Raw genomic sequence first — 20,690 nt, forward strand, 5'->3', positions numbered from 1 at the left:
GTCCAAAAAGCATAAGAAGGTATTTGAAAATCTTGTGGTTAGGTATAGGTAATCAGTAGTCAAGAATTACAATGCTTTCATTTAAAAAAGACATATCTTTTCTACATCTTTTCTGATTTCATTCATTCCTCTTCTTCCGTTACTTCTCAGCACTGCATTTACAAGCAAATATTCAGGAGATGTATGGAACATCTAGTTTAGAATGGGGACCAGATAAGCCTGTCTGAGTGTCAATTCAGGATTGTCTGTCTCAAATATCTATCTGTGAGATGTTTAGCTATGGACCCAGTTTTCATATTGGACAGTTCCATTTCTGGTTTTTACTTGGGTTGCTGATCACATGTATAATGTTAAATTGTATTATAACACAGTATTTGTCCTTTGGCTCAGAAATGCGGAAAATGTAATACCTGCTGAGATTCCATTGGTACAAGAGGTTACCAGCACATTATGGGAATGGGGTAGCATTTGGAAACAACTGTATGTGGTGAGTTATTCTTCCTTTCTTGCAGGGAAATTTTATGACTGCTCAAGAAGAAGCTTTAGTTGCATTAAGTGCCACGTCAGTAGGCTTGGTTATCCAGCAAGCCAATGTATTTTGTATTTAATTTTATGAATATATAACTGCTCTGAAAGTGCTGGAAGAAATCCCTTCATTGCAAGATTTAGCTTCAATTATTTAAGAGGCTGTTGTGTAATTCCACTTTTGAGTGTTATGTGATTTCAACCTTTGAATGATCTTTAATGCACCATGCACAAATGCACTGCTAGGAGAATGTGAAAGCTCTGGGTGATTTAGAACCTATGGCTTTGCTTATGCAGAAAAACTGCTCTTATGTTATTTCTAAACAGCTGACCGGCTTCTTTTTTAATGCATAACCTGTCCAATTTAAAGAAAATGAATTTTGTGCGCCCAAAGATCACACCGGTATAAAGTTTATTTTGGATAAAGGAGGGATCATTTTAAAAAGAGAGAACACTTCTAATGTATTTGCTATTGAGTTCCCATGTTCACTATATGGATGAGAATAATGAGAATAGGTCAAAGTAAACCACAATTAAGCCACAAAGCAAAAACCTAGAATATATTTTTTGAACTCATCCTGAAAGGGTTCGGAAAATTTGGCAATCCGTTCTGTTTCCTCAACACAAGCAACCGGATTGGTAATTGATTATGCTTCAAGAAAAGGTTCCAGAGGTAGTCGATTAATTTAAAAAGCATGGGACTAGCTTTTTAGTAGATCTCCAAGGAAGCAGAAGAGCCAGGTGGATCAGAAGGAATTATTGGAAAGCTGTCACAACTTAGAGCAGTTGCTTCATTTTCCCTGTAGTAGAGCTGGAGGCATGCAAACAATTTTTTAATTAGGAAAAAAATGTCATTGCTGTGAAAGGAAGGATATTCTAAAATGCCTCGAGAGATAGGTTCCTATGTTATGTTCAGAAAACAATAATCCTGCTGGATTCCTGGGTTTTGGTTTATGCCAAATTTTCTATTCTGTGATCATACTTGTGGTCTTACCTGTTTTACAATAGTCCACCCTACCTTCAGTCACAATAAAGTACTAAGCACTTTCAACATAAACTGAGGCTTGTGTTTTAAATATCTATTATATTTTGATTATGTTTTGATAAATTGTTACAACTCCTCCCTAAAACAATACTATAAAACACTGCACACCAAGACAACCAGAAACAAGAACAGTTTCCCCCCGAACTTCATCACTCTGCTAAACAAATAATTCCCTCACCACTGTCAAACTATTCACTAAGGCTGCATTACTATTATTATTATTATTATTATTATTATTATTATTATTATTATTCTCATCGTTCCTATTATCCATTTCCTCCCACTTATGACTGCATGACTTTAACTTTGTTGCTTGTATCCTTACAATTTACATTGATATTGAATGTTTTCTGATTGCTTATTTGTACCCTATGACTATCATTAATTGTTGTGCCTTATGATTCTTGATTGATGCATCTTGTCTTTTTATGTACACTGAGAGCATATGCACCAAAGACAAATTCCTTGTGTCCTTGGCTAATAAAGAATTCTATTCTATTCTATCCCCAGGGTTTTTGTAGATTGGGGAAAAATAGGATCACTTCCACTTAGAGAAAATATACTGATTCTGCTGTCATAAAGGGGTTGCTTAACCACAGTGACAAACAGCAATTGAAATTTTAAATAAGCTGAAGTTTGAATTGTTTCCTTTTTCAGGCAAGCAAGAAAGAACCCTTCCAGCAGGTACAAGCGATGATGTGCGAGTTAATGGAGTGGAGATCACAGCTCCTCTCAGGGACATTGCCCAAAGATGAATTGAAAGAACTGAAACAAAAGGTCACTTCCAAAATTGATTATGGCAACAAGTAAGTTCCGATGTTGCTATCAAAGTATTTTAGAAATAGAATTACCTTGGCATATTAGAAGCTGAGATTCCTTAGGTTTGCTAACCTTAGCATTGCTTTTGAGAACACTATAATAGAATATATTATGTGCACAGTTATAGTATATGTGGTACCTTGCTCAATAGTAGTAACTGTGAGAGGGATCTTGGAGTCCTAGTGGACAACCATTTAAATATGAGCCAGCAGTGTGCAACAGCTGCCAAAAAAGCCAACACAGTTCTGGGCTGCATAAACAGAGGGATAGAATCAAGATCACGTGAAGTGTTAATACCAACTTATAATAACTTGATAAGACCACCCTTAGAATACTGCATCCAGTTTTGGTTGCCATGATGTGAGAGATGTTGAGAATCTAGAAATACTGCAGAGCCGAGCAACAAAGATGATTAGGGGACTGGAGGTTAAAACATATGAAGAACGGTTGCAGGAACTGGGTATGTCTAGTTTAATGAAAAGAAGGACTAGGGGAGACATGATAGCAGTGTTCCAATATCTCAGGGGCTGCCACAAAGAAGAGGGAGTCAAGCTCCAAAGCACCTGAGGGTAGAATAAGAAGCAATGGGTAGACATTAATCAAGGAGAGAAGCAACTTAGAACTAAGGAGAAATTTCTTGACAGTTAGAACAATTAATCAGTGGAAAAACCTGCCCCCAGAAGTTGTGAATGCTCCAATACTGGAAGTTTTTAAGAAGAGATTGGACATCTATTTGTCTGAAGTGGTGTAGGGTCTCCTGCCTAAGCAGGAGGTTAGACTTGAAGGTCCCTTCCAATTCTGTTATTCTATTCTATTCTATTCTGTTCTATTCTATTCTATTCTAAGTGCTCCTTAGAAAAACTGATTTGATGATTTTATGGTGCTTATATATTATATTGTCTCCTTCTCCTTACCATTTTTAGGATACTAATACTCGTTTTGCTTTTTTGGATCTTGATCTTCTGCTACTTTTTTCTTTTTATTTCCCATCCCAAGTCACAAATTCTGTATAGGAGGTAATATGAAGATAGTAAACATATTACATCTGTTAGACTACATTCCAGAGCAACCATGGAGAAAAAGACAATGTGGCTGATAAATATTTCATATACAAAGCTTATCTATAGGAGCAGCAAAGGGAAGTGCTTGGGCTGGATGTTCTAGAATAAGATATATTGAATGGAAAGGGCATCTTAGATTTTTAATTTGCATTTCATCGAAACAAAAAAAATCAGAAAACACACAACTATCCCTCTTTTATTAGGCAAACCTGGAGTGAGTTTTCCAAAAGTATTTTAGGGCATTTTTTAAAAGTGGCTTTTGCAAAATGCAGGATATTTTTTTTACGTCTATCATTTCAGAGTTCTGCATCTCATTGTTTAAGTATTGTTTAAAAGATGAAAAATGTTCGAAGCAGTAAGTCATATAAAAAGGTAGGAAGATACACAAAGTACAGGCAGATTCTTAAAATATCTCAAAGATACTTTACTTCACCAAATGGAAACAGTTAATACAAATATGGAAAGGCAAAACAGCAACAACAATCCTTGATCAAAAAGAACAAGCTAACAACTCCATTAGGAAGTCCACACACAGTTTCTCTCTAGCCTAGGTCTTTGCAGCAGTTCTTCTTATACCTTCTCCCTTACAGAGCATGCTATCATGTTGTCATTCCACATGTTCAGGTGCAAGGTGAAGAGTATAAACAAAGCTAAGGTAAACAAAAGGCAAAGAAATATCATCTGGACTCTCAACATGCTGCCCTTAATCATGTCAGAGTGATGCCAGTTAAAATTAATATCTTAATAAAAAAAATAGTTGTTTGGAGATAGAGGAGAATTTGAAGAGAAACAGTCTAGATTATTGCTTGTTTTATCTTGTTTTGTCTTAATTTCAAGGAAAACACCTATAGGCACCATAGGTGTGGCTTCTCTTCAGATGCAAATAGTAACTCCCCAGAAGTAGGAAGAGGAAGATTTATCAATCTAGTTTTGGAGTTTCCATGACACATTGCACCATAAGTACAAACATTGGCTGGGTTTACTTAAACAAAATGGGATTGGCCAATTTGTGACTCAGCATATTGTATACACTCAGCTAAAGGATTGAAAGTTCTGCATTTCATCTTTGCAAGCTACAGTTACTTGGACTTCTCAAAAATTGTTTCTTTCATTGCAAAACCATGGATGTTAATTATATTTACAGTTCATTCAGGATGCCATTCACCATTATGCATTATCCTCATTATATGATCTGTTAACCCAAACTTTTTGCTATGCCTCAGACACGGTGTTTGGTTTTGGATGAATGTCTTAATTTTTAAATCACACCTCAAAGATAAACAGACAATGAGATTTCAAACAACTTGAAATGAAATGTAAGATATTTGTAGTGTGATGTCCATTTGAAACTGAAGGATGGCCTTTAATGTTGCAGATGACACTTTCCATTTATATCTACAGGATTCTAGAGCTGGACCTGATTGTTAGAGATGAAGATGGCAATATTTTGGATCCTGACAAAACCAGTGTCATCAGTCTCTTCCACGCACATACAGAAGCTACAAAAAAAATCACAGAAAGAATTAAAGAAGAAACGGTATGGGGTTTGCATTCCATCTTTCTACTTTCAAACACAGCTTTCCTTGTTTATTCCCATGAACGATTAATCTGTAAAAGCATCAGGAGCACCTTAGCAATCACTTCTCCTGCGTGATTCAGTATGTATATTAAAAATATCTCCTCACATCAAGAATTTATTCTGAATTCCCAGCTTTTTTAAAATGCCGATTTCAATCCATCAATAAACCAGTCACATAACTTAGACTTCCAATTTACACACATATTGGTGCAGACCAAAAGGGCTATAGCAAGTTTTTTTAAAAAGTCAGATATACCTTACTTGGTCTTTAAAAACAATGTGCATTGGTGAATCTTTGTAAAAAATGGGGAGACAAGATTAAATTTAGAAGGGAGGACAAGGCCTTCCTATTATCCATGTTTATAAGCTTTAAGTCAAATAATGTTTGTATGACGAAAGTGAGCATCACACCAATTCAGATTTTCTAAAAGCTAGTAACTTAAACTACATTCTTTGCTAGCAAAGTAGTTTTTCTTGATGTTTGTAGATACAACTCTTTTATTCTGAATTCCTATTGAAGTACCAGGTTCCAAGGTTATCATGATGGTAATAACAATTGTGCACAGTGAGCAATGCCAGACTATCTTCAGGTATTCATGTCTGCTGGGACACGATATGTTTAAGCACACTATTTCCTGAACAGACCTTTTATTTTTTGTGTGTGAGATCTCCATGATCTAATTTCTGATTTAGTGGGAAAAAAGTACCTGTCTTTTCCCTGAAAATTAATGTGAATTAACTAAAACCTATAACCAGCAGACAATGCTACATATGATTTAAAAAATCAGTAGCACCTAAAAAGTTACAATGGCAGCATGCCATAACTATTGTGTGACCAAGATCTACAGTACAAAGTAGGTATGGAGAAGAACAGTTTATACCAGAGTTTCCTTTTTGCTATCACAATCTTTATGTACATGGCTCCTAGTGGTGGGATTCAGCCAGTTCACACTTATTCGGGAGAACCGGTTGGTAACTTTCTAAGTAGTTCAGAGAACCAATAGCAATAGCAATAGCAGTTAGACTTATATACTGCTTCATAGGGCTTTCAGCCCTCTAAGCAGTTTACAGAGTCAGCATATTGCCCCCAACAACAATCCGGGTCTTCATTTTACCCACCTCGGAAGGATGGAAGGATGAGTCAACCCTGAGCCGATTTGAACAGCCGAACTGCAGAACTGCAGTCAGCTGAAGTAGCCTGGGTGCTAGTGCTGCATTTAACCACTGCGCCACCTCGGCTCTGATTGTTGGCAGAAATCTCCTTTTGTTTTTTTTTCACTTTACAGGGCTAATCCTGTAAGGGAGGCAGGAAGAAAACATTCTGGTGTTGTTTCTAGCCTAATCTTTATTGACCTGCTTACAGAAACTGCCTCTCTGGTTAACCCTTATTACATTGTAACAGCTAAGGCGAAGCACCCATTGACCTGAGTGACCTTGAGTTGGCTACGCCCACCCAGTCACATGACCACCAAGCCCCACCTACCCAGATGGTCATTAGGGCAGAGAACCGGTTAAATTATTTGAATCCCACCACTGATGCCTCCCCTAAAAATCCCAAAAAATAAAATGAACACAAATAAACAATGAAAGCAATACAATGAAAAATATATATTTGTTAATTTATAAAAAAAAAAAGCATCACTACTAGGTTATTCAGGTGAGGGTAATATTTTGGGAAATGTGAATTTATTGTAATAATTTAACAACTGTTAACCGTTTTTCATACTCACCCTGGACTTTGTACCAGCATAAAGAGAGACATACCTCACAGTTTGGGAAAGGCTGCCTTATACATATAAAAAGATGTTTGATTTCAGAAGTAGAGAGGTCTTTGTATATATTTACAGCAGTTTACTTAATTTATTTAATTTTGCATCTCAGGTATTGAAAATGACCAAACATTATGGGAATTATATTTCAGCACAACTGGGCAGGAAAAGTTGGGGAAAGTGTGATAAATGTTGTGGTTTAAATGTTCCTGACCACAAAGATGTGATGTAGCATTAACATTTTTTTTAAAAAAAAGCAAATCTGTTTATCAAGTTCTTTTGCTGTTTTTCTAATAACATCTCTTTCTCTTATTTGTTGTTGGTTCTCAGTCAAAAGATGAGCCTATATACGGAACTTTCTGCAGAAATACTTCATCCCCCACACACAGCCTTTATGTCTTTGTAAGAAATTTTGTCTGCAAAATAGGAGAAGATGCTGAACTTTTCATGTCCCTCTATGATCCCAATAAGCATACAGTGATAAGGTATGCCAGGTTTTTTTCCACTGATGCACAGTGTTCATTTTCCTAAGAAACTTAAATGTTCGTGTGAGATTGTGTGGATCAGGGGTAGGTTCAAGTAGTCACTACTACCAGTTTGGTCATGGCCATACCGCACACAAACACACACACACACTGCTGGCTCCAGCAACCCAGGCTGCCAAACCACTACCGGTTCAGCTGAACTGGTCTGAACCAGTAGGAACCCACCACTGGTGTGGATTATGACAATCTCTTGAGGTTTGGATGAATTTGCGATGTGTTGAAATTAAACATACATAGTTATGAACAGACATATTTATATTAATGAATCATTTGCTAAGACATCAGAATGACTTATAGGTAGCCCAGGTTTGTATCAACGCCTATATTATTTTAATAGGTTAATGGAACTGCTTGTATCTTTACATAATTATTAACCATTGTCTCAGGCTTTCCCCATTGCTCTAGGTTTAGCCAAGCATAATGACTGAAGTTGCAGGAGCTGATGTTTGAAACTTAGTTGGCAGAATTTTCAATGATGCACTTAATATAATTTAAAATTTCTTGTCAAAATTTCTTGTTATACAGTGCTATTTCATTGTGATAATCTGAGTTTATATAATGTTTATTTTTCCACAGTGAAAATTATTTGGTGAGATGGGGGAGCAAAGGTTTTGTAAAAGAAATTGACAATTTCAACAATCTGAAAGTGGTTTTCACTGTGAGTAAACATAATCCTTTCACTCCAACCACTCATACTACCTGTACCTTTTCTGGAAAACTTGCAGAATCAAGTATTTCTCATCTGTCAACGGGAAACAGAATTAGCAGAATTTTGCTAATTGACCTCTGAATTGACTTCACTTTATTCATTCTCTCTCTATGGCTAACTTTACATATAATGCAAAGGCATTATGTGTTTTTGACTTGGGCAAACTTAGCTATTGTATCTTACTTAACTAGCCATGGTTAAAAAAAAATTGCCTGACAGGTGAAAATAATATTTTTTTTTACAAAGAATTTTGTTTTTAGTTTTTTTTTAGTAGAAACGAACTTTTTCAAATAAATCATATGGGGGACATATATTTCCATGCAACTTAGGCCTCAGCCGTAAGACTAAATCTAGTGTTTGGCTAGACTCACATAATCCTGAAACACTGAGGATAGATGGTAGTTGTCATCTTGGAATAACTGATCCATATCATTATGGCTTTTATCTAGCTGTATTTGAGAAACATTAATATTGTGGTACAAGAAAAATTATCATATTGTACACAGATGTTATGCTAAATACAACAGATGACTAAGTCAGTAAATCAGTGAAACATATAAATTATATTCTAATTACCTGAGAACTTCTGGGGAAGAAATGCCAAACTGAAGACAACGCCAACAAAAGCAGAACTGAGTAGGATCAGGAATTTGCTGATTGACTACACTAAAAGAAGATCTGGTGATGGATCAGCAATTTGCAGTTCCACAGAAAAAGGAAGAGAACCAGAAATGGTCCACAAGTGCTCCAGACAGTTGTTTCTAGCATGGATTTTTTTTGGGGGGGGGGAATTAAGTGCAAGTTTATAGCAATAGCAATAGCAGTTAGACTTATATACCGCTTCATAGGGCTTTCAGCTCTCTCTAAGCGGTTTACAGAGTCAGCATATTGCCCTCAACAATAATCGGGGTCCTCATTTTACCCATCTCGGAAGGATGGAAGGCTGAGTCAACCCTGAGCCGGTGAGATTTGAACAGCCGAACTGCAGAACTGCAGTCAGCTGAAGTAGCCTGCAGTGCTGCATTTAACCACTGTGACACCTCGGCTCTTAACAGCAAAAGATTACAACTTTGGCTTGGGAAAGTTTAAAAAATGAGCTGAGAGTTCAGATGGATTGGAAATAACATTTTCAAACTAATTTTAAGGGTGAAATAATTTTCTTTGAATTTTTTTACAACACATGTGAAACTTCATTCTGTGCTGAAGGAGGAAATCTTTATTTTTTATTTTCTTTAGTATATTCTTAGTTTTTTTTATTTTCTATTTCTATTTTTTGTTTTCTGCAGTTTCTATTTCATTCTTGTTGTTTATATCAGGTGGTGCTGAAACAACATTTTCCTGTAGTTATTGTTACATTATTACAGTAGTATTAAACCAGAAAATGTTGATGTTTAGATATCACAGTTTTTTTAACTGTCAGTCTGTTTAACTGAATTTTGCTGCTATTTACCTCAGGATCTTGGAAACAAAGATCTTGGAAGAGACCGAATTTATTTGATCTGTCAAATTGTACGGTTTGGAAAAATGGAACTCAAAGATACTAACACCAAAAAATATACTCAGGGCATAAGAAGGCCTTTTGGAGTGGCAGGTAAGGCAAACAATCGATAGGATTCAAATGTCAGGGTTCCAAGTAATACATCCCGTTCCATAAGAACTCCGGGGCAGATAAATTCCTCAAAGAATATTTTATTGGAACATATCAAATTGGCAACATTCTGGTGGAAAACTGGCTCTAAGTCCCCGCTGGATTTTCATCCAATTAAAAGTAAAACTGTCACTTCCTCCCCTTCCCCGAATCTCCAGTCACACAGTCCAATCAGCATGCAGTCCAGTTGCTAGATGACCTCAGTCTCCACCAACATCCTTGATTCCCAGGAGAAATAATTTTATTTAGGCTACAACACTCCAGCTATCTCTATATCCTCCTCCATGGCCTCTTTGCTCCAGGCTGTGTCAGCACTGAAGCCATGAGAAAAGAAACTTCCCTAGACAAAACTACCAAGAGAAAATAGCCACAGTTCGCCCAACTTCAGGGATGACACCAAAAAAACCTTCACAGTCTTTAATACAATTCCACTTGTGCCTATGTGTGTTTAGCCACTCCTTGCTTATTAATGCCCCATCACCTCCCACATTACCATTGTCCTTGTATATTTAAATCCCAGTCAATGTGAGCTTATGCTACCTGATATACAGATTTACCAAGATCATGGCATTTATAACATTTTCACTGCCAACAAGCATATAAGGATAACTTTTGGCACTGGATACATAGGATTCTGCTTATATAATTGGACTTGATCTTCTGTTATTTAACCCCCAGCACTGACATATTTTGTATACTGATATATCCATAGAGATTTATGAAGCTATATTTGTATTTAAACCTTGTAATGCTATCAATTAGATATTACCTACAGAAAATGTTGAACATGTAGCTTAGAAGTGTTCTTTTTAATGTGTGATCACAAGAGAAAGTCAAGAGATGAAAGTGACTGCCAAAGCAACGATCCCTTCTTAAATTTGTTCCAAGTGACATTACTAAGTGAGATGTTCTTTAAGATATCCTTGAAAAAAAAAGATCAATGAAAAAGGTGGCTGATCAAAGAATGGTGGATTTTATTTTAAATTGGCAGCATGAAAAAAACAAGACATAGTATTTCGGGCGATACAGACATTATATAATGTTTCCTTCCCAGTTCCAGATGTGCTGAATTAAAAATTTCAACCATCATAACCAGCAAGTTCTTATGATCATTTTGGTTGAGAGAGTTGAAGAAATTTGTAATCCAACTCATTTGGAAAACAGCAGGTTAAGGAAGAATGGTAGGACAAGATAAGAACTCCAAATAATCTGCTCACCTTTGCATTATCTCATTAATATTTTATATGGGGAATAAAAAATAATAATACCAGAGCACAGGCAAGCAATATTTGAATGCTAATGCATTATTAAGCAAGCATATCAAATCAGCTGTGTCAGCTCTAGCTCTAAATTAATTGCTATTTACTTAGGGCTTTTATAGTTATCGGCAGTTTTTCACTGATGTGTAAATAAGTAATGGATGATGCCGGAAGTGGGGAGCAAATCATTGAGTTTTTCCAAATACTGTTTTCTCAGGCAGATACTAGTTTTCTAACAGGAGCAATGCTTCCTCACATACAGGCTATCCACAAAGTTTGTTGCAGTGTATTTGTGTGCCTATATTTTATTTGATCAGATTTAAAAGTTGCTTTGGAGAAAAGCAAAAGAAAGTTTAATTCTAATGCTCTTTTATATAGTTTTTGAGGTATATGATTCTAACTGGGGGAAAAGTTATACCTGTTGCCTTTTTTCAAGCCTTGAGAGATTTTGTTTTCTTCCCTTAGTAATGGACATTTCAGATATTATAAAAGGAAAAGCAGAAAGTGATGAAGAGAAACAATATTTCATTCCCTTTCATCCGTAAGACAATTTTGCTGTTTAATATTTTTAATGTGTAAAAAAAGTTATTCTGTCAGGATACTATTACAAATATTGTAATAGTATTTTTTACAAGTTATTATAAAGATAAATCAGAATGAACTGAATCTAAAGGTACTTTTCATATACAGGAATCTTCTGCTTACTGAAAGCACATATAATCTAAATCATCTTTTTCACAGTGTAGACTAATTATTGTGCAGGTATCTGTAAATAAGCTCTAGAAGGTTTTGTCCTATATCTCAATGCTGAAGCAACAATGTGTTGTTTCCCTTTGCCATATGTGAATTACTGAATTTGCGATTGACTTCTGTTTATTAAGCTTAGAAGCATTTGTTGTTTTATGTTTAAGAAGTCTTCCCTTATCACATATTCAATAACTGTGCTTGATACTTTAAACGTACTGCTTCACATTCAAGTACTGATGAAAAAGTTGTCTCAATTGAGTTTGATTCACTATATGCCTTTGGTTTGCAGTAATCTTTTTCTTTTTCTTTCAGAGTTCCAGAGAATGAGTTTTTGCACAATCTTTTAAACAAGGTTACCACATTCAAAAGTGACAGTGGCGGGCAAGGTGAAGTACATGCTTGTTATTACTCCTGCCTCCCATATCTATATTCTTAAAGTGATGGCATAATTGGAGGCCTTTAAGCCATATTGGAAGAAGTACTAGGAATCAGCAATATTAATAAAGAGACACACACTTTCTAATATGTTTAGTTATATGAGCTTTAAATGGAGCCCCTTGTTTATACAACAAAAACTTCAGTAGTGTGGAGTTTGAGCCTGCTGTGGTTGCATGATGTGGTTGCATAAGCATGATTCGCTAATGTGAATGCATTTTAGAATAGAACTTCTCAATTAGGCTTTGTTGTCTATATTTTTTAACTCTTAGTTCCCATTTCATGATAAGCCTTCTTTATCTTTGTATGTCATACAGGATTATGGGTAACTATGAAAATGCTTGTTGGAGACATTACTCATATTAGAAAGGACTATCCGCACCTCGTTGACAGGACAACAGTTGTTGCTAGGAAGCTTGGCTTTCCTGAAATAATCATGCCAGGTATGGTACCGATCCTTTTTGTTTTAAATTGAAAGGTCCTTTTTCTTCCTTCCTTCCTTCCTTCCTTCCTTCCTTCCTTCCTTCCTTCCTTCCTTCCTTCCTTCCTTCCTTCCTCCTTCCCTCCCTCCCTCCCTGATATAAAGGGAAAAGATAAAGGCATCATTACTTAGATCTATAATTTTCTTATAACTCTTCATTAAATCAAAATTAAATTGATCCCAGTATTTACATCAATTACTGTAATAAGCAAATTTTATTTCCTAAGGTCCAGATTGGATTGTGTTGAAATTAAATATGATAATATTATTCATAAAGTGATCAAACTACAATATAACTTTTCTTTAAATACACTTAAATCCTCTACTTTATTCCCTCTGGCCATTATATTTTTATTTCTTTTTCATGCCAAATGTTTATGTGAAAAGAATAGATTTATGAGTGTTTCTCTTCAATTAATTTTTTCACCTTCAGTAGGAAATTAATAGCATCCAGATAGTCGTCTTCTTCCTCCTCCTCCTCCTCCTCCTCCTCCTCCTCCTCCTCCTCCTCCTCCCCCTCCCCCCACTCTGTCTCTTCCTCCCTCCTCCTCTTCCTCTTCCCCCTCCCCTTCTGCTTCCCCTTCTCATTTCCCTTTCCCCCCATTATTATAAAGGCATGTTTTACTTGTATGTGTGTGTACTTTAATCTATTTGCATACTTATGTTTTTATGCTATTTGACATATAAGAGCTTACAAAACAAAGAAGTTAACATTACTGACTATTCAAAAACTGATGAAAAAGGTGCATCTTCCATAGATTCAAGACCAAGGAAGCAAAAACTTCATCTTAAAAGAAGAGGAGTTTGTCTGATTTTTATATGTTTTTAGGTGAAGATGAAAGAGGCTTGTTTTCAAGAGAAATTTGCCCTTCCCAGTTTTTGTCTTCCCACCCTGTCCTCTTTTATTCACTGCAATAGCCTTCATGGCACAATGCTTTGACTTCTGTTTTATCCTTGCCACTTTCTCAGTTAGCTGATTTGACTAAAGTTCACCAGAAGGTGTCACTGCAGAATGAGGATTATCCATTGATAATGGAGCTACAATCATCCTTTTCCTGAAGGGACAATGAAGTCAGCATTAAGATTAACTTCATTTTCCTGTTGAATGTTCTAGTATAATCCAGAGTACAGAAGAAATATCTTTTAATGTGCTTTGTCACTATAGCAACTTACTTCAAACTTTTTCCGTTTCCTTCGCAGGCGATGTAAGAAATGACATCTACATTACCTTGCTATGTGGAGATTTAGATAAATTTAATAAAACTACCCAGAGAAATGTAGAAGTCAATATGTGTGTCTGCGATGAAGATGGGAAAGTGATACCCGTAAGTGCTTTCTGCTCTTAATGTATATTTTTTAAAAAAACATGGTTAAAGGCTAGTGGCATTTTCCTCTGTAGAGTTTGAAACTGAATCTAGTGACTTTGGTCCAGAAATTTTGTCTGCAGAAATGCGCATTTCTAAGCTAATTTTTGCAACTTGTTTTATCCAACTCATGAAACAAAGACTGGATTCACAGATTCTAATCTTTGTAAGAAGCCATAGCATAGTTGATTTGTTTTTAGTGTAATCCAGCATCATAACTGCTACAGCCTAGTTTATGGTTTAGTGTGCTGTATGGCATATAAGAAGTATGAAGTATATATATCACCAAGGTATACCAAGTGTGAACTGAGAAGAAAGAAAGAGGAACTTTTAAACTTGAGATGTTTGTTTGATAATGGAAGACCAAGGCAAAATGCCAGCTAGTCAGATTCAGCAATTACTCCTTTAAAATGCTTAGTGTTTGTCTTTTAGTTCATTTCACAGCATTTGTTTCACGCTTCAACATGCACATTTGTTATGAGAGTGTGAGCTTATTCAATTTCCATATATAGCCACAGGTGCAAGAAATAGGAATTCAAGCTGGCAATTAAAAAGTGACAAATATCAGATTTTTCTTTGTTAATTAACACTTACCAAAGAGCTTGTTGAAAATTTCAGAATCCTGGAATATTGGGAACCTAATCACAGTTAGTCCTCAGCTTATGACCACAATTGAGAACAAATTTTCTGTTGATAAATGACACATTTAAGTGACTTTTGCCCCATTATATAAACTCTCTTGCCAGAGTTGTTAAGTGAATCACTGCAGCTGATAAGTTAATAACCTGGTTGTTAAGTGTCTGTAGCTTCTCCATTGACTCTGTCAAAAGGTTGCAGAAGTTGGGACACAGCAATGGCCATAAGTATGAATCAGTTGCCAAGTTTGAATTTTGATCACATGATCATGGGGATGCTACAAAGATTGAAACTGTGAAAAATGGTCACTTTTTTCAGTGCCGTTGTAGCTTTGAATGTTCACTAAATGAACTGTTGCAAGTTGAGGACTACCTATTTTGTTTTGTTACTAAGATAAGGGAAAGTATTAAAAATAAAATCTAAGAATGACAAATCTAAATTATCTCCAAACTAATTGGGCCAATTAAAAAAAAACCTGCCTTGTTACTATGTTTTAGTTTGTTTAACATGGGAATATGTTCTTTCTTTGTTGGGAGGGGAGAGGCCAATTAAAAGGAGGCCGTAAAATGGTATCATTACCGCCAACTGAGGCAATTATTACTGAAGCATCTGTGTCTAAATATAAAGCATTTGTAATATAGTTGTCAAGAAGGTCCCACAGATGTCTATGTCTACAAAGTGGAGGGAGGTAAATGTTAATAAGAGAATATTATCAGGGCCTAAATTGGAAGAGACCATGCTGGCACATTTCTTCTAATAATCACATGACTATCAAATTTAAAGGGAACCTCTACAAAGCAGCTTTGAGAGAATGTATTATTGAAAGCTTTGTCAAAGTGTAGTACCTCTTTGAGGTTTTGCATAGGTCTAATAGTCAAAAACTTCTATGTTGCATTATTATTTTGAAAGACCTTCACATCGGATAATAATTTTATAATCCTCCCTACATGTTAATGAAAGGAAGCTCATGCCTTCTTTTTTTCATCCTGGTGACGTGAGGACTAAGGTGACTGTTTCAGACAACAGTTTCCATGAGAGGAAAAGTGATGAAAAATGTTGAAGGATAGAACTGTACAATCTTTTGTCCTTTTACTTACTGGGTTAACTTTTTTGTGATGCCGGAAGATTAAAATATATAAATATGTTGTAAAATTATTGCTTTTGCTTCAGTAACAAGTACTAAAGAACATATTAAAATTATTAAAGCATAGGCAACATTGTAATATGCCTACTTATTTATTTGTATGTTTATTGAAAATATTTATATGGCTTCCTATCTACCGGAAAAAACTCTGGGTAGTCAACAAGTATAAAAACAGAATGGAATGATAAAATAAGGCATTAAACAAAAACATTGAGGCCCACTTCTGCAGATCAAACATACTATGTTGATGATGTACATTTGTCTTGAATGATTCCTTCTGAAAATCAATGAAGATTCATGACTGTATCTCAAATCCAATATTTGCTCTAAAATATGGGCTTGTCTGGGCCGCATTGAGTGAGAAGGAATCTTTTTGGGTCAGATGCAAAATATATAATATAGTTAATGTATATAAATAACAAACTAGGTGTCCAGGGCTGCATGGGGTATAATAAGATGATAAATGCATTGCATTTATTTATTAAATGCAATGCATTTATTTCTTCCTTTGCTTTCCCTTCAAATTAATACAAACTTACTTCATGTATTTTTGATGTGCAGTGTTGGCTCAGTTACAGATGCTTCTGATGTGATAAAAAATTAAATTAAATTGAACAGAAAATTGTAAAATGAGAAGAGGTGCAAAATAACACACATAATCAGCCAACAATTCTTTTCACAGGAAAGTTTGAAACTAATTACCTTCTTGCATTGTTAAATTTCCAGGGATTTTCCTGTGGAATGAATAGAATTGATTGAAATGGGAAGGAAGAAATTAAGAGGGCATTTGAAGAAAAGAATAGCTACATGATGAAAACATTAAAAAAATACCACCCAGTTTATTTATTCCAAAAGAAGATAAAGCCATGTTTAATTGATACTCCCACAAGTTATCAATATATATAAAAATCTTGCCCAATTGAAAGCAATTTTGGAGATTCCTCTCCCCCCAGATCCATATGAATATGTTTATTTATGTATTTAGAATGTTTATTTGGTTGTCCATCTTCAACAAGAAGACACAATAAAGGGATATACATAAAATATATAATAGAATAGAATTTGTTATTGGCCAAGTGTGATTGGGCACACAATGAATTTGTCTTTGGTGCATTTGATTTCAATGTACATAAAGAAAAATAAAATAAAATAGAATACAAGAATCAAAAATCATAAGATACAACACTTAGTGGTAGTCATAGGTTACCAATAAACAATCAAATTATACTATAAAATAATACAAAACCAAAACATAAAAAATAATATCATCTAAAGATAATATGTTGGGGAAATTCTGTCTGTCTGTCTGAATGTCCATCCAGACACATATACAAACAAACACACACACACACACACACACACACACACACACACACACACACTTTGAAGCATTATTAAAAGAAGAGGAAGAAAGAATAGGATGTTAATTCTGTAACTGCCAAGACCTTTACACATTATGATGTCTATTTTTTCCTATCTCATAATATCTTTCTTATCTGCATGTCCATGAATGCTGATCCCACTCTGGCCATTTCTATTACCATTAGTTACTCTTCATAGACAGAGAAGTAGACCCACTTTACTAGTTACCACGAATAGAAGAAATAAGTTCTTTGGATTCTTTTTCTTCTGTTTATGAAATCCTCTACTACTCTAAATTGGGCTCAACAGGATTGACAACTTTTGTGAAAGGCTATTCGTTCTTTGCTTTCCCTAGATATTTTTTGTTAAACTTTGTATTTTATGTATTTATTTGCAGTGTTGGCGCTCCTGAAGCTGCCACTAATCAAACTTTCCAAATAGTTGTGCCTGTCACATTAACTTTTCAGAATTCCTGAGCACAGAAAGAAATCAGAGAATGACAGAGTTTGGAAATATCACTTAGGCTATCCTCTTCTGCCTGTTCCATATAAAAATTCAAACTGAAGTACCATAACAGACAACTGTTTAATCTTTGCTGAAATACATCATGTGAAGGGGAACCCACCATATCTCTTACTAAATCCTTCCATTGTCAATTTAATACTTTCTTGTAGCATTAAAGCACCATCTGCCTTCTTGTAACTTGAATCTATTATTCTGAGTCCTGTCCTCTGCCAAGAAAGAACAATTCCTGGCTGTTGTCCATGTATCACCCTTTCATGTATTTGAACAGTGCTATAATCTCCCTCCAGCACCTTTTGTTCTCCAAGCTAAAGATTTCTAGGTCCTTCAATTTCTTTTCATAGGATTTAATTTCTAATGTCTAATCATCTTTATCGTCCTTCTTTGAACATGTTCCCATTGCTCTTCACCTTTCCTAAAATGACACATCTAGATCAAGATCCAATATTGAAGGAGGTGGAGAGGGCAACAGGTGGATCAGAAGTGGGATTATTTTAGAAACTGTACCTCCTATTCAGGAAGCCTAAAACCACAGCTGCATTATGCTACAGACTCATATTCATTTTATCCTCAAAACTCATTCCTCCATTCCCCCCTCCAAAGTTTTATTGCTTAGCCAGGTATTCCCCATTTTATACAGGTAGCTTTTGAATTACGACCATCACTGAGGCCAATATTTATGTTGCTAAATGAAACATTTGTTTAGTGAGTTTTGCCCCATTTTACGAACTTTCATACAATGGTTGCTAAGTGAATCATTACAGTTAAGTTAGTAATACAGTTGTTAAGTTAAAATGGCTTCCCCAGTGATTTTGCAGAAGGTTGCAAAAGCGGCAACCATTATAAACATGAATCAATTGCAAAAACATCTGAATTTTGATCATGTGAACATGGGGATGTTGCAATGGCCATAAATGTGAAAAACAAGTCACTTTTTCAGTGCCATTGTAACTTTGAACAGTCACCAAATGCACTGTTGTAAGTCGAGGACTATTTGTAGCTGTATGCTTTGTTCCTGTCTTTTAACTGAAGAATTCTGCAATTGCCTGGCTAAATTCCAGTTTGTGATTTTCAGTCTGTTTCTCTAACTTATTGTGACAGTTTATTTCTGCCTTCTGGTGTTACCTCTCTCACCCACTGTCATGTCATTTGCCATTAATTAATTAATTAAAATGCTGAAGCACAAGAGGCAGCAGCACTGAACCATGGAGCACTCCACTCTGTATTTCCCTCCAGGATGGTGAGAAACTCTTAGGAAGTATGAATCTCCGTGGACAATTCTCAAGCCAACAATGTCTCCACTTAATTGTCATGCCATCCAGTTCACACCTAATTAGCTTGCTAATCAGCATATCACGAGCCACTTCATTAAATATTTCTTGTGGAACATGTGCATTTTTATCAGAGAGAGGACTGAAACAAAATAGGAGCTGAGTTATCCTAACACTAGTTATCCTAGCTAGTGTTTATTGCCTGGTAGCAGTTTGCCATCTTCATTGGCTATCTGGCACGCCAATTCTGTTTTCTTCCTTTTCAAAAGCACCTTTTGGAAGGAATGGGGATCTGTTTTAATCCCCGAGGTGGCACATTGGTTAGAATGCAATACTGCAGACTGCTTCAGCTGACTGTTAGCTGCAGTTTGGCAGTTTAAATCTCACCAGCTCAAGGTTGACTCAGCCTTCCATCTTTCCGAGGTGGGTAAAATGAGGACCCAGATTGTTGGGGGAAATATGCTGACTCTGTAAACTGCTTAGAGAGGGCTGTAAAAGCATTATGAAGTAGTATATAAGTAAGTACTATTGCTATATTCTTTGCGAATCCTAATTCATTTTGAGCTCTTGTTCACACCATTGTTAAACTTCCTCCCTATCTTTGTGTATAGGCAGGAAGCTGCCTCTCTATCTAACTCCTGTATGGATTCTTTAATTGGGATAGCAGTAGGGGAATACCCAGTTTTATTTTACTACCTCCTACCCCCCCCCCCACACACACACACATTGCAATAGTTGTGCTTTAGTATTTTGTTTTTTAGGAAATACTTTTTTCTTATACAGACATACATAGTTGTATAATACAGGAAACCCTCAACTTACAACAATTCATTTGTGACAGTTCAGAGTTACAATGGCACTGACAACAGTGACTTATGACTATTTTTCTCACTGTTGCAGCATCCCCATGGTCACATGATCAGAATTTGGGCCAACTCAACACATTCATATTTATGATAGTCATATTGTCCTGGAGTCATGTGATCACCTTTTGTGACCTTCTGACAAGCAAAGTCAATGGAGAAGCTACTGTATATTAACTTAACCGTATTACTAACTTAATAACTGCAGTGATTCAATTAGCAACTGTGGCAAGAAATGTAATTAAATGGGGCAAAACTCACGTAACAATTGTCTTACTTAGCAACAGAAGTTTTAGGCTCAATTGTGGTAGTAACATGTGACTACCTGTACTGTACTTGCTAAAACAAACAAATAAGTGCAAGTATGTATATGGCATAGGAATTGATTCAGTTTTAAACAATTAGTTTAAATTGTCTCTATCAAGGATCAGAGTAGGCCAGCTTTTAGGGGATCTTCAGCACCCAATTCTATGGCCTGAAATGGGAGGAGTAATTTTAATTAGTCACCTTTTAAAACTTTCCCCTGTACCTTGACACAGCATATCTACCACTAGATGACTCACAACAGAGTTACAACCACCTGCTAACAAATAAAAAGTAAACCATAAGAACAAAGACAATTAGGTGGTCTCAAAAAAGTTCATTTGGAATGGGCTCTGATTAGCTGAATAATTTTAGTTAATCTTGCCTTTTTCAGTTATCTACTCTCAAGACAAGATTTGACAACTTCCAGGTTGTGTGGACTAAGTCCTAGGATTTTCATCAATGGCCGTGCTGGCAATAGAATACTGAACTTTGAAGTCCACCCATCCAGAAGTTGTTATGGTCGGAAAATAATACTATAGATATACATGTTTAGATCTGTCCCTTTCTGGAATAAGAAACTAATCTCAAGGATTATAAAAG

At 35.7% G+C, this 20,690-nt stretch overlaps 1 protein-coding gene across 1 annotated transcript in view; it reads left to right on the forward strand.

Moving 5' to 3' along the window:
* Positions 1 to 20,690, forward strand: part of DOCK2 (dedicator of cytokinesis 2) — a 299,490-nt gene that overhangs the window by 19,678 nt on the left and 259,122 nt on the right. Inside the window, exons 5-14 of the mRNA XM_032212175.1 lie at positions 391 to 487; positions 2,228 to 2,376; positions 4,852 to 4,987; positions 7,129 to 7,283; positions 7,920 to 8,001; positions 9,508 to 9,643; positions 11,425 to 11,500; positions 12,019 to 12,092; positions 12,459 to 12,584; positions 13,823 to 13,947. Coding sequence (XP_032068066.1) covers positions 391 to 487; positions 2,228 to 2,376; positions 4,852 to 4,987; positions 7,129 to 7,283; positions 7,920 to 8,001; positions 9,508 to 9,643; positions 11,425 to 11,500; positions 12,019 to 12,092; positions 12,459 to 12,584; positions 13,823 to 13,947 — 1,156 coding nt within the window. The remainder of the gene's footprint in view (positions 1 to 390; positions 488 to 2,227; positions 2,377 to 4,851; positions 4,988 to 7,128; positions 7,284 to 7,919; positions 8,002 to 9,507; positions 9,644 to 11,424; positions 11,501 to 12,018; positions 12,093 to 12,458; positions 12,585 to 13,822; positions 13,948 to 20,690) is intronic.

The sequence above is a fragment of the Thamnophis elegans genome, chromosome 2, assembly GCF_009769535.1.
Source record: "Thamnophis elegans isolate rThaEle1 chromosome 2, rThaEle1.pri, whole genome shotgun sequence".
Classification (NCBI taxonomy): domain Eukaryota; kingdom Metazoa; phylum Chordata; class Lepidosauria; order Squamata; family Colubridae; genus Thamnophis; species Thamnophis elegans.